This window comes from Cydia strobilella, chromosome 18 (genome assembly GCF_947568885.1).
Source record: "Cydia strobilella chromosome 18, ilCydStro3.1, whole genome shotgun sequence".
NCBI classification, from domain to species: domain Eukaryota; kingdom Metazoa; phylum Arthropoda; class Insecta; order Lepidoptera; family Tortricidae; genus Cydia; species Cydia strobilella.
The window spans coordinates 3,545,733-3,559,171 of NC_086058.1; the positions used below are offsets into that span (position 1 = coordinate 3,545,733).

The following is a 13,439-nucleotide window of genomic DNA, read 5'->3' on the forward strand; positions in this document are numbered from 1 at the left end:
GATCCCGCCTAGCGGGGAAGAAAAAGCCCTTTTTCGAATTGGTGATGTGATAAAAATATTGCCCATATTTCGCTTTCAAATCGTTAGTTTAAAAGCCCTTAAAACGAGAAAGTAATCTGTAAAGAATAACTTAAGAGGGTCATTTTCAAAAAATATGTCTGCGGTCTAATTGCCGCGACCCATACAAAATGTAAGAAACGAGCCGTGGCAATTAGATGCAACCGCAGACGTATTCTTAGATAATGACCCTAGACTATTTTTAACAAAATCGGTTGCACCGTTCTTTAGTAACTACCGAAAAACCCTAATATTAAAGCGTAGGTGCCATAAAGATGTGTTTTGTTTTAGCTTTTTTTTCTTTCGTATTAAGGTACGAGACTTTCAGAATCAAATCAGAATCAAACGTTTCGTTTTATTCGTGATAAACTTAAAACTAAAATTACATACAAAAGTATAACTAAAACTATAAGCATTCATAAAATAGGTAAGAGTTAAAGTTGGACGAAATGGTCTCGCCTCAGCATAATACTGACCCGAAAGTCAGCGCTGATCTTCCGGCGGGACCATTTTGGGCCACGATCGCAGCCGTACGACTCGGCCCAACTATTAGCTGAACGCAGCCTTTCCAGCAGCGACCAGCGCCATCTTGTCTACTGTCTATGGCAGTACTTGACAATGTCATTATTGACAACAACAAATGGCTATGTTTTCCAACGCGCATTGACGTTTTTATACTTATGAATTCGCCATTTAATCAGTAAACTGAGACGTGTAATCATTGTTCTGTAGAACCCTCAGCAGTTCATCCTGGATCTGCTAAAGTTCATCCTGGAACATACCAAAGAAGACATGACTCCAGAACGCGTGGAACATATCACTATGGCGTTGTCGGCTCTCGCTAATGTCGTCATTAAAAACCCAGGTATAATCTTACTCTCTCATCTTATTGTTTATTACTGTTATGTCATTGCGCCCCACTCTCTCGATCAGCAAAATGTGAGATAAAGTACACATTGGACAGATGGAATATCACCCTTAGCTACTGCATCGGCGCCTGACTTTTTCTTCTCCACTTAACACTCTTTATCCTCCTCATTTGTGGCTCCATTCCTGGCAATTTCAAAGCAGTACCTCGAGGACTTTCCTCTTAGAAAAAACAAACTAGAACATTTTGTTTATGTCCCGTCGTTCGTAATGAATGATTGTATCATTATTGTGATTGTGTCATTAGGTGACAACCAAAACTCACAAATTACCACCACAAGGTCATAGCCATAGTGAACCGTATTAGTACGAGCATAAGGTTGGTTTAATTTTTTTTTTAGTAATTAGTGAGTTTTGGTTGTCACCTGACGATATGAAGTAAAGAGATGTCTCCCATACTGCAACGAAAATGCTCACTAATGAATATACGAATAAATAAATAATTATAGGACATTCTTACACAGATTGACTAAGTCCCACGGTAAGCCCAAGGAGGCTTGTGTTATGGGTACTCAGACAACGATATATAATTATACTATGTAAATATTTAAATACATAGAAAACACCCATGACTCACTCAGGAACAAATATCTGTGCTCATCACACAAATAAATGCCCTTACCGGGATTCGAACCCAGGACCATCGATATACGAATAGTTTATTAGAAGATTTTTTTTTAAAGACGATTACACAAGACGATTTACGGTTATTATTTAAATTATATTTGTTGTTGTTTGTTATTTTAGCATAGTGTATCCTTTAGGTAGAAACATTTATTTGTAAAAGGATGCTTTATTACTTTATTATATAGGTATATTTTTTCTAAGACTAACTTTAATGTCAAACTTAGGGTAAGCATAGTAAGATAGCAACTTAAGTAGGTGCATAAAATTGTAAAAAAGAGCGCTTTCTCGCCAACAAACTGCATACGCAGTTTGGCGAGTAATTTTGAAATTAATTATGTATATGTGCCTTTGAAAAATAAATGAAAAAAAAAAAAAAAACACATAAAATAACAATTGGAAATTTTGTATTATTAATTGAACCTTATCATTGTATTGGTTGTTTCAGGGTCCGAGATTCAGTGCATCGGCCAATTCGGGCTAATCTTCGGCATGTTGTCTGCGCGCGCGCACCCCTCCCTGCAGGACGCGGCGCTGCGGGGCGTGCTCGCCGCCGCCGGCAGCCGCGAGTGTGTGGAGGACGTCGCGGCCAGCCAAGTGCTAGGTAACTATACAGGGTGGCCAAAAATAAAACCGGACAAGTGCGAGTCGGACTCCTCCACCGAGGGTTCCGTACTTTTTACTCTTTTTAGTATTTGTTGTTATAGCGGCAATAAGATTTAAAAAAAAATGTTTTTATTGCACAGAACGAATACATAGAAATAAAAAGAAAAAATAAAAATACATTATCTGCGAAAATTTCAACTGTCTAGCTATCACCGTTGATGAGATACAGCCTGGTGACAGACAGACGGACAGACAGACAGACGGATAGAGGAGTCTTAGTAATAGGGTCCCGTTTTTACTCTTTGGGTACGGAACCCTAACAAGTGCATTCCCGTTGCCAGAGAGGTTTGGGATTATATTGAGCAACTTTTACTATGGGACCAACCACGAAATCGCGGAAAAAATTTTTACCCTCCCATAGAAATGGACCAATCAAAAATGTATTATGAAACAGCCAAATTTTGCCAGAAGGCTAATATTACAACAAACAGGTGAAAAAAATTTTTCAATAATAATCATGTACTCTTACTGTAATTTTTTTATACATTAACTAAAACCCGATGATATAAAAATCTAACATTTTAATCCTTCGATTTCCCATACATAACACTGTTTATTATTTATTATTTCCCCTTGTACAAAAACTTTCAAAAATACTCATTTACATTTTTTGAAATATAAAATGTCAAACATTGTAAGGTTAGTCCAGAAATAAAGATGATCGAAAACTTGTATTCATTAAAAGTAATTTGTAATTGAGTGAAGTAATTAATTTCAAATTTCAAAATGTCATTAAAAATTTAGTTAACAATTTCATTTTGCAATCGCAATTGTAAATTGAAGGCGCAATTACTTTTTGCCCAACATTGGCTCTTAGTACCCATAAAGCTCAATATAGGCTTGTGTTAATTGCTACCAGTGCTAGTGAATAATTGAATTTCGACTCAAGTGTTGTCGATATCGATAGCAAACAAGCTACTAATGCTACTACTACTACTATACCTACTTAATTTTTAGGGTTCCGTACCCAAAGGGTAAAAACGGGACCCTATTACTAAGACTCCGCTGTCCGTCTGTCCGTCTGTCTATCACCAGGCTATATCTCATGAACCGTGATAGCTAGACAGTTGAAATTTTCACAGATGATGTATTTCTCATGCCGCTATAACAACAAATACTTAAAAACAGAATAATAAATATTTAAATGGGGCTCCCATACAATAAACGTGATTTTTTGCTGTTTTTTTCCGTAATGGTACGGAACCCTTCGTGCGCGAGTCCGACTCGCACTTGGCCGGTTTTTTTGTTGTTGTAACCATTGCCACTTGTGTCGATACGCTTTATTTAGCAGGAATATAGGTTAGATCATCAGACGACCGGTCTGGCCTAGTGGGTAGTTACCCTGCCTGTGAAGCCGATGGTCCTGGGTTCGAATCCCGGTAAGGGCATTTATTTGTGTGATGAGCACAGATATTTGTTCCCCAGTCATGGGTGTTTTCTATGTATTTAAGTATTTATATATTATATATATCGTTTATCTGATATCTGAAAGGTGGGCCAAAATGGTTACCGAGTGGGACCCACGGAACACCATAGATGGTGCTGGCCGGGGTGCAGGCAGGCCGAAAAGGAGATGGCGGGACGACTTAGACGCATTTTATCCAAATTGGCGGGACACTACAAACGACAGGGTCGAGTGGAGGAAACGAGGGGAGGCCTTTGCCCAGCAGTGGGACACTAAATTAGGCTAGTAAAAAAAAAAAAAATATATCGTTGTCTGAGTACCCATAACACAAGCCTCCTTGGGCTTACCGTGGGACTTGGTCAATCTGTGTAAGAATGTCCTATAACATTTATTTATTTATTATCATGGAATGTGGTGTGACCAGAGTATTGTTGCAGGTCACTTGCTGGCGCTGCTGGGCGCGCGGCCGCCGCGGCCGGACGCGCTGGCGGCGCTGGCGGCGCTGCTCGCCAACACGGCGCTAGTCAGGGAAGCGCTCGCCAAAGGTACACTCACCACACTGGAACGTTAAGCCATTTAGAGTTCTAGCTAAATTGGACATTCCATAGCGCAAGTATTGAACGACCAATTTAGCTAGGACCCTAAATGGCATAACAATCGCGGAACGTTATGGTAATAATTTACAGAACTGTATGCGGGGGGGTGCCTTTTCTCTGCAGCTGACTGTACAAGAACCTTTCCCTTCAAATACAATCATTTAATAAAACTATGAAAACGGATTATATCGCGTATATTGAATTTATAATACATCCCGACGTTTCGAACCCTTTACAGCGTTCGTGGTCAACGGGTGACTGAGGAAAAATTACAAAGTTCAAAAATACCCACACACTAAAATAATGAACAATCATAGACTACAAACTTTAAGGCTGGTTGTACATGCAAAATCGGTTCATAAGGCTAGTTATACACTACAATTATTTTCAAGTAAAGATATATATTTATACGCGATAAAAACAACCAACCAGCCTTAAAGTTTGTAGTCTATGATTGTTCATTATTTTAGTATGTGGGTATTTTTGCACTTTGTAATTTTTCCTCAGTCACCCGTTGACCACGAACGCTGTAAAGGGTTCGAAACGTCGGGATGTATTATAAATTCAATATACGCGATATAATCCGTTTTCATAGTTTTATTTCATGAGTAACTATCGCGGTAACCGAAGACAATATTACAATCATTTAATTTTGAACCGATTTGTACATTTAAGGCCTGTGTACACCGGATGCGTGTGGGTTGTAATATACAGACCCTTATGTAAGACGACACACAGCTTGCGTGACGTCAGCGTTTAGCGCACGTGCACGTCTACGCATACGCAGCCGGTGTGCTCTGTGCCCTATTTAATAAAGCTACAAGTTACAATTTACAAGCGGAACTCCCTTTCTAACCCTATGTATTAGAAAGAGACTTCCGCTTGTAACTTGTACCTTTATTAAATAGGCCACTGGCCTTTATCTTTAGACCGCTACACACAGTTGGCTATTGCCGACAACGTTTACAGTGTAAAATCAACCTTAAGACATTCTAATAAGGTAGAGAGTTTAGCTTAGGCTCAAACGAATGGGATCGAACGAACGAACGAACTTGCTGCATTTAAAATTGGAAATTTTTGGTAACTTAATCAAAACCACTTTATTCGTTCGCAGGTGCTGTGATATACCTATTAGACTTGTTCGCGAATAGCAAAGTTCCCGAGATTAGAGAGTCCGCGGTCGAGTTGTTAGCTCGAATGATGGCGGACAAACTTCACGGACCTAAGGTAATTGTTAACATTCAATTTAACTTAATTTTGATAGCAATTCTAGCAATAGTGGCCGAAGACCGTCTGGACGCCCTAGGTACCGCTGGAGAGACGAAGTGCAGAAAGACCTCAACGAACGGCGCCGTCGACTGGACAGAAACGGCTTTGGACAGAGTATAATTTTTTTATTTTTTATTATTATAATCTGATCGGCGATTGGCCCTAGTCACACCTGATGGAAAGTGAAGACAGGGCCTAAGATGGAGCTCACCGGTTCAGTCACAGCCTATTCACTCTTGTTTTAGACCGAGGTCATATTGATCAGGGAATACAGATGGCGGGAGCGCATTCCATTCCTTAGCCGTCCGTACCAAAAAGGAGGAGGCAAAACGTTTCGTCCGAACGAATGGAATGTGGACCACGAACGGGTGCATTCGCTCCCCGCGCCTGGATGTCCGATGATGAAAAGGGGAAGGTGGGATCAGGTCGTGTAGTTCCTGTGCGCACTCCCCGAAATGTATCATGGCGGTTTTTGGTGTCGGAGGCCAAGATCCACTTTGGGTCGTCGCGCCACAGCAGTAAGTAAGTAAGTAAGTTGATAGCAATTCTACCTTCGATTTACGTTTACGATTAATTTCATTATACTTTTCTTAATCTATAGAAACACAGCATTCCGATTTTCATATTCAATTATGGTGTGTGGTTTATAGGAGATCGGATTTTATTGAAAATATTTCACACTGTCAACTAAATGGTACATACAAACATTATACTCTTTAAACTATTTTCAATCATACAAAGACTAAACAAAATAGTCAGTTTGAATACTACTCTACGTCGTGTGAAGTACAACTCAAACAAACTAATTAAGAGTCGCTTTGATATTTTAAAATAAATTATCCAACAGGTCCGATTAACAATGTCGCGCTACGTGCCCGGAGTATTCTGTGAAGCCATGCGCGAGAGTGGACCGGCGAGTGCTACGCACATGTTCGACTCGCGCCACGAGCACCCCGAGCTTGTGTGGACGGACGAGGCGCGCGCGCAAGTGTGTAGCACTTTAGCTGAGCGGGCTGACAAGTGAGTTTAGCTAGTTACAATGTGCTACAGGTTTCGTAGCACACGTAGCGCTTCTATAACCGCGGCGTATCGCATCTGCATATAGACCGCGGGCCAGGAGCATATATCGTCAGTCATCGCCTCCCGGCTGATACTTTTTCAGAGGATAGTTTAGATGCTATCATGAATTTAAAAAATAGTCAGCCAGTTGTATCGCCGGGTGTATTATCATCTGACAATGTATCAAACAGGAGGCGATAACTAATTTTTTTTAAGTGTTTCGGTGGCTGCCAGTCCTCAACCCACCAGCCGAGCGGCAGCTGACGTCCACGAGGGTTCATCATACATAGCCGTTAACCACCATACGAATTATCGCCTGGGAGGCGATTGGTCATGGAAATATATTCCTGGCTCGCGGTCTAATAGTGCTACGTGCCTGGTGTGTGAAGCTACAGGTTTCGTAGCACACGTAGCACATCATTTGGCACTTCGTAGCGCTGTAGCCATGGGCGAGTGGACCGGCGAGTGCTACGCACATGTTCGACTCGCGGCACGCGCATTAGTCATACTTGTTATGAACAAAATGCTGCACTTCATGATAAAAGCAAGCCGCTCTGCACAGTGATAGTAGGGACCAAACTGAGCGATTTGACCCGCAGCAGCGGCAGTTTCACCCCTTAGGAACATAGATGGCGCCACTTCTTTAAAAAATATTTCAAAAAATTCTACAAGCTAAACCAATGAACCGATTTAAATGTTTAATATCTCAAATGAAAGCGCATTATATACATTACTTTTAAAAAAATACTCAAAAAATATATACTCAATACTTTTGATAAAAACGGGAATTTTAAGTTTGTTTTTTTTACTCGATTGATAGTTTTTACTTGATTTCTCAAAAAAATTGTATGGAATACGAATAGTTTAATGCATGTATATATTACTGAATAAATAACAAGTATTATAAAAAAAACCCGACACCGATATCTCTCATACTCTTCGAAATATGAAAGTTTGAATGTGAGTGTAAATTTCTTCAAGATATATTCCAAATAATTCTACAAGCTAAACTATTCGACCGATTTTAATGTTTAATATCTCAAATAAAAGCTCATTATATATACTACTTATAAAAAGATATTAAAAAAACATATACTGAATACTTTTGGCAAAAAACGGCATCTTAAGTTTTTTTTCTTACTCGATTGATAGTTTTTACTTGATTTCATAAAAAAAAATTATGGAACATGAATAGTTTAATAAATATATATATAGTACTGAGTATATAAAAGTATTACAAAAAAACCCGACACCGATACCTTTCATTCTTCGCGAAATATTTAAGGTGGTTCGATTTTCATACAAAATTCAATCTGCTTTAATTAAGGCACTACACACTATTACTACACAAATATTTGCTCATTTATCTACTTTCGAATATTCGTTTGCGCTAAATTAATAGAAAAACTTTGTTTCATACAGAAATCATACATAAATCAACGTAATTTTTTCATCAATTTTACGTATGTGTGTGTCACAAATGTCGTGTACAAATACGTTGCGTGCGGCGTTGCCACTCTATGACGTTGGCGACGTTGCCTGGCCGACCTGGCAGGATTTGCAGTGCCGTCATGTTTAGTGCATTTTTATTTGACAGTGTTGACACTGACACATAGGGTCATGTTTATTGTGACATCAATTTGTTTGTATAAACTGAAAATGATAGGAACGTCTAAATCAAGTTACAAAAATCATCGGTGTTCTGGTCCGCGAAAATCCAGAAAAATTCAGACTGAATTGAAGCGGAATTCATGATGGTGAAGTTTCGTAAGGTAGGTACGTTTCATTCCTTCATTGTACATTGTAATTTTCTCGTGCCGATCTTTTTAGAAAATGCAGTGAACAATACTTATATAATGTAATTATTACTGTTTTGGTTGCCGAATAGTCAATGTGTCACTAACTCTAGGTTTTTTTAGGTATTGTGCAAAATGAAGAGGCATTCTTGGAAATAAAATGTTTTCCTTCATTAGCCAGAAAAAATCAAGACATCCTCACTGCAATAAAGTAAAATAAAACATTTCCTGGGGATGAAAATTATGGAATTTTGTCTATGAATGAAAAACACAATTATTACTAGGTAAGTAAATGATAACTTTATTAGAATCCATATTGTTGCATCATCTTTCTTCCTATAACATTAGAGATTTTGTGCTATCATGATATTATTTTTCTTTCAGGTACAGGGACAACTACGGATAACAAATATGAAAAAATGTTATTTCATTTGTTGTGTGAATCCATCTACACCAACAAGACATCCACTGCTGGACATAGGCCTCCCCAGGGATCTCCACAACGACTGGTCTTGCAAGACCGGCCAAAATATCGAGAAATAAATAATATAAATAAACATGATAAATATCCCGTTTTCTATAATAGTTATAATTAGAAGGCCATGCAATGTTGTTACTCACTGTACCTACTTGAATCCAAAAAAATAATATAAAAAAAGTTTTAATTTTATTTTACAATTACTACTTTATTATTAGTACATTACGATACAAGTGCGAAAAGTAGGAAATTGGCAACGAGTGGCGATAAATTGAAACACGACCGAAGGAAGTGTTTTAATCGACACGAGTTGCGAATTACCTTTTCGCACGTGTATTATACAACGTTTTACAGTACATAATTATGGCCCTTTACATTTTCGACATATGCACGTATTGTACTAATTACCGCACTAGGGCGGTAACGTATATGTAGCACCATATGTACTAAAAAGTATTTTACAGTACATATGGTGCAACTTTCTCGCCCTAGTGCGTAAAGCGCACTTTTCATGCATATGTCGAAAGTTTAAAGGGCCATATGTACTGTAAAACGTTGTACGATACACGTGCGAATAGCTAATTCGCAACTCGTGTCGATTTAAAACACTCTCTGCGGTCGTGTTTTAATCTGTCGCCACTCGTTTCGAATTTTCTCTTTTCCGCACTTGTATCGTAAATAACTATTTCAAACTGCAAGGGTACGATGATAGATCTCAATTCAATATAATTTTGCAACATTTGGCATTAATAGGTTATAAATTGTATGGAGATGAAATCTATCATCGTACCCTTCTAGTTTGAAAAATACTATAGAGGCTGGGCAGTAAGGGATTGCTTTACTTGTAGAACTATATTTAGCGCTTTAAAAAAAAACTGATACCTGACACTTACAAACCTGGACTTCCTTGGGCTAGTGCTACTAAGAATCGTCAGTATTCTCCATCATTTCCGAGTTGGAAGAACCCAAAAAGGTGAGATTTGTGAAAGTCAGGTTTTCAATATATGTGGCGTTTTCAACCAAACGGGTACCTACTTATTGTTGTCATATTTCCATAAAGCTTCAAAATGAAATCAACCTAATCGACAACCGACAATGTGCTACCTTTTAGTTCAAAACGTCACATATTTTTATAAAACGTTATAAACTAATTTATTAATAATACTGAATATCTGGGAGAAAAAGAAAACATAAGTAAAAACTCAAAAATGCTCGTTTTCCCAGAGATAAGACCTAGCTAGATCGAACCCCTTACAGCAAATTTCATCGAAATCGTTAGAGCCGTTTCCGATATCACTGAAATATATTTCGGTTATATCGGAATCGGACAAGAATTCGAAGAATAAAAGGTATAAGAAACATAAGATAACACAAAAAGGACATAAAAAAAGTACCCCTGACGTACCAGTCTCGAACCCGAATCCTCTTGCACGTATTTCCACGAACATACCGCAACGCCATTGCAGCATACTTACACTGCATGAAATTGTCTACTACAAGCATCACGGAAACACTGTTTGCATGTGTGAGTAATAGTAGGAAATAGCATGACAGAAACACTCTGTCGACTTTAAAAGTGTTTTTTGCACTAATGAAGTATTCAATGTTTATTATAATAGTTCAATATTTATGTAATGAGTGCGCTAAACATACTTTTAAGTTTACAGATACCAACACTATTCCACAAAAAAATAAAACCTGAAAATTTGCGAAAGTGACGCCATCTAGCGGGGTTTAAGCTTTGGGTAACCTAGTCGAACCACCTTAAGTTCAATTATGCACGTTCTTACAAATAAATTCTTTAAAAGAAATCTTCAACCGCAGTAAGTGCACTGATTTTAATATTAAATGTGTCATATGAAAAGAAATCACCCAATTTATTTTAATAAATAAAAAAATTAATAAATAAAAACTGAATAAAGTTTTTTCCTGGTGCTGAACTACAAAAAAATATAACAAATCTAAAATTAGGAATTATTTTTATTTAAAGTGACTACATTTGTAAACAAAAAACTCAAATGTCCTCTTCGGGTTCACCGGTAGATGTAGAACTGAAAAAAAAGTCGTTTTGAGAAGTACTCGTACCATTTCAATACTACAAAATCACCGATCATACATGAACTGGTTGCTGTAGATTACTGTTGGATAATTTTTGTGCCTGTAGATTCACTGTTGAATTATTTTTGTGCCTAGTTGATTACCATTAAACCTATAATTTTGTGCCAGACCTGTAATCAGTGGTCAGCATGCAAAATAACTCTGGATTGAAAATTACATTAACTTACTTTTGATTTGTACAGCCACCTTTGCATGATTTACACTGGGCTGTGCATGGTAAGCTGACGCGACGACACTCACAACGCATAGTTTCGCAGCCAGATTTGCAGCCACAATGGTCCAAGAGGCTTAATTTCGACCAAATCGCTGTAACTGCCGACCATTCCGGAGTCCAACTCTCTTTTTCCTCAGTCCATCCCTAAGAAGATGGACATGGTATGGAAACTTCTGGTTTCATAGCGTTTCCCCATATATGGCCCGCTTGGTAAGCCGCTCGAAGTGCATGTTTATAGAGAGCAACTGATGTAGGTGGCAGGCTTGTCACAAGCTTGTTTTTTTGAAGCAAACAAATATTTGTGAACTTCATTTACGTTTATGTGTTCCGTTTGGCCAAACAATAACACAAATCTAGGGTAACTTTATACTAAAATTAAAATATATAGTTCCACACCTGACAACTGACAAAATCAAAAACTTAAAAGTTGACATACTCCTATTTTCCCGTCTTTTTATAGTGGCCAGAGAAAGGCAGCTTGATCTGAACGAATTCTTGGAAGAATTCTTGAATTGTTGTACTGGAGTACGAAAACCAAATTTGTCCACCTTCGTTGTCAGTCAATGGAGGGCGTCGTTCAGGGAACAAATCTGATTTGGCCGAGAAATTAGAACCTGCCAACCCTGCCACCTACATCAGCTGCTCTCTATAAACATGCACTTCGAGCAGCTTACCAAGAGGGCCATATATGGGGAAACGCTCTGAAACCAGAAGTTTCCATACCATGTACATCTTTTTGGGGATGGACTGAGGAAAAAGAGAGTTGGACTCCGGAATGGTCGGCAGTTACCGCGATTTGGTCTCAATTAAGCCTCTTGGACCATTGTGGCTGCAAATCTGGCTGCGAAACTATGCATTGTGGGTGTCGTCGCGTCAGCTGGCCATGCACAGCCCAGTGTAAATCATGCAAATGTGGCTGTACAAATCAAAAGTAAGTTAATGTAATTTTCAATCCAGGGTTATTTTGCATACTGACCACTAATTATAGGTCTGGCACAAAATTTTAGGTTTAATGGTTATCAACTAGGCACAAAAATAATTCAACAGTAATCTACAGCAACCAGTTCATGTATGATCAGTGATTTTGTAGTATTGGAATGGTACGAGTACTTCAAAACGACTTTTCTTTTTCAGTTTTACATCTACCGGTGAACCATATAATTTGACATCACCTAATAATAATTAGTTGCCCTTTTATTTTTGTATTTAATACACTGACAATTATCTGATTCAATTCGGCTTATATGTATAAAAACTACTAAATTGACCTACTTTTATATTATACACATAGATTTAAGATTAGACTCTAAGTATGCATGTATTATTGCTATGCCCCCACGGGGTCCATGTGGAACTACCAAGAATTTGTAATACCTATAAAACCATGGTTGCAATAAATAAATATGAACCCGAAGAGGACGTTTAAGTTTTTTGTTTACAAATGTAGTCACTTTAAATAAAAATAATTCCTAATTTTAGATTTGTTATATTTTTTTTGTAATTCACCACCAGGAAAAAACTTTATTCAGTTTTTATTGATAATTTTTTTATTTATTAAAATAAATTGGGTGATTTCTTTTCATATGACACATTTCATATTAAAATCAGTGCACTTACTGCGGTTGAAGATTTCTTTTAAAGGATTTATTTGTAAGTAAGAACGTGCATAATTGAACTTAAATATTTCGTGAAGAATGAAAGGTATCGGTGTCGGGTTTTTTTGTAATACTTTTATATACTCAGTACTATATATATATTTATTAAACTATTCATGTTCCATAATATTTTTTTTAAGAAATCAAGTAAAAACTATCAATCGAGTAAAAAAAATAAATAAAAAGATGCCGTTTTTTGCCAAAAGGGTTCAGTATATGTTTTATGATTATTTTTTATAAGTAATGTATATAATGAGCTTTTATTTGAGATATTAAACATCGAAATCAGTCAAATAGTTAAGCTTGTAGAATTTTTTGAAATATATTTTGAAGAAATTTACACTCACATTCAAACTTTTATATTTCGTGAAGTATGAGAGGTATCGGTGTCGGGTTTTTTTTATAATACTTGTTATTTATTCACAGTAATATATACATGCATTAAGCTATTTATGTTCCATACATTTTTTTTGAGAAACCAAGTAAAAACTATCAATCGAGTAAAAAAAAAACTTAAGATGCCGTTTTTTGTCGAAAGTAATCAGTATATATTTTTTGAGTATTTTTTAAAAGTA

General features: G+C 37.3%; 1 protein-coding gene across 1 annotated transcript in view; it reads left to right on the plus strand.

Moving 5' to 3' along the window:
* The window catches only part of LOC134749444 (dnaJ homolog subfamily C member 13), a 92,550-nt gene that overhangs the window by 63,184 nt on the left and 15,927 nt on the right, over window positions 1–13,439 (plus strand). The window contains exons 32-36 of the mRNA XM_063684380.1: window positions 790–922; window positions 2,057–2,212; window positions 4,117–4,224; window positions 5,390–5,502; window positions 6,392–6,564. Of these exons, the coding sequence (XP_063540450.1) occupies window positions 790–922; window positions 2,057–2,212; window positions 4,117–4,224; window positions 5,390–5,502; window positions 6,392–6,564 (683 nt within the window). The remainder of the gene's footprint in view (window positions 1–789; window positions 923–2,056; window positions 2,213–4,116; window positions 4,225–5,389; window positions 5,503–6,391; window positions 6,565–13,439) is intronic.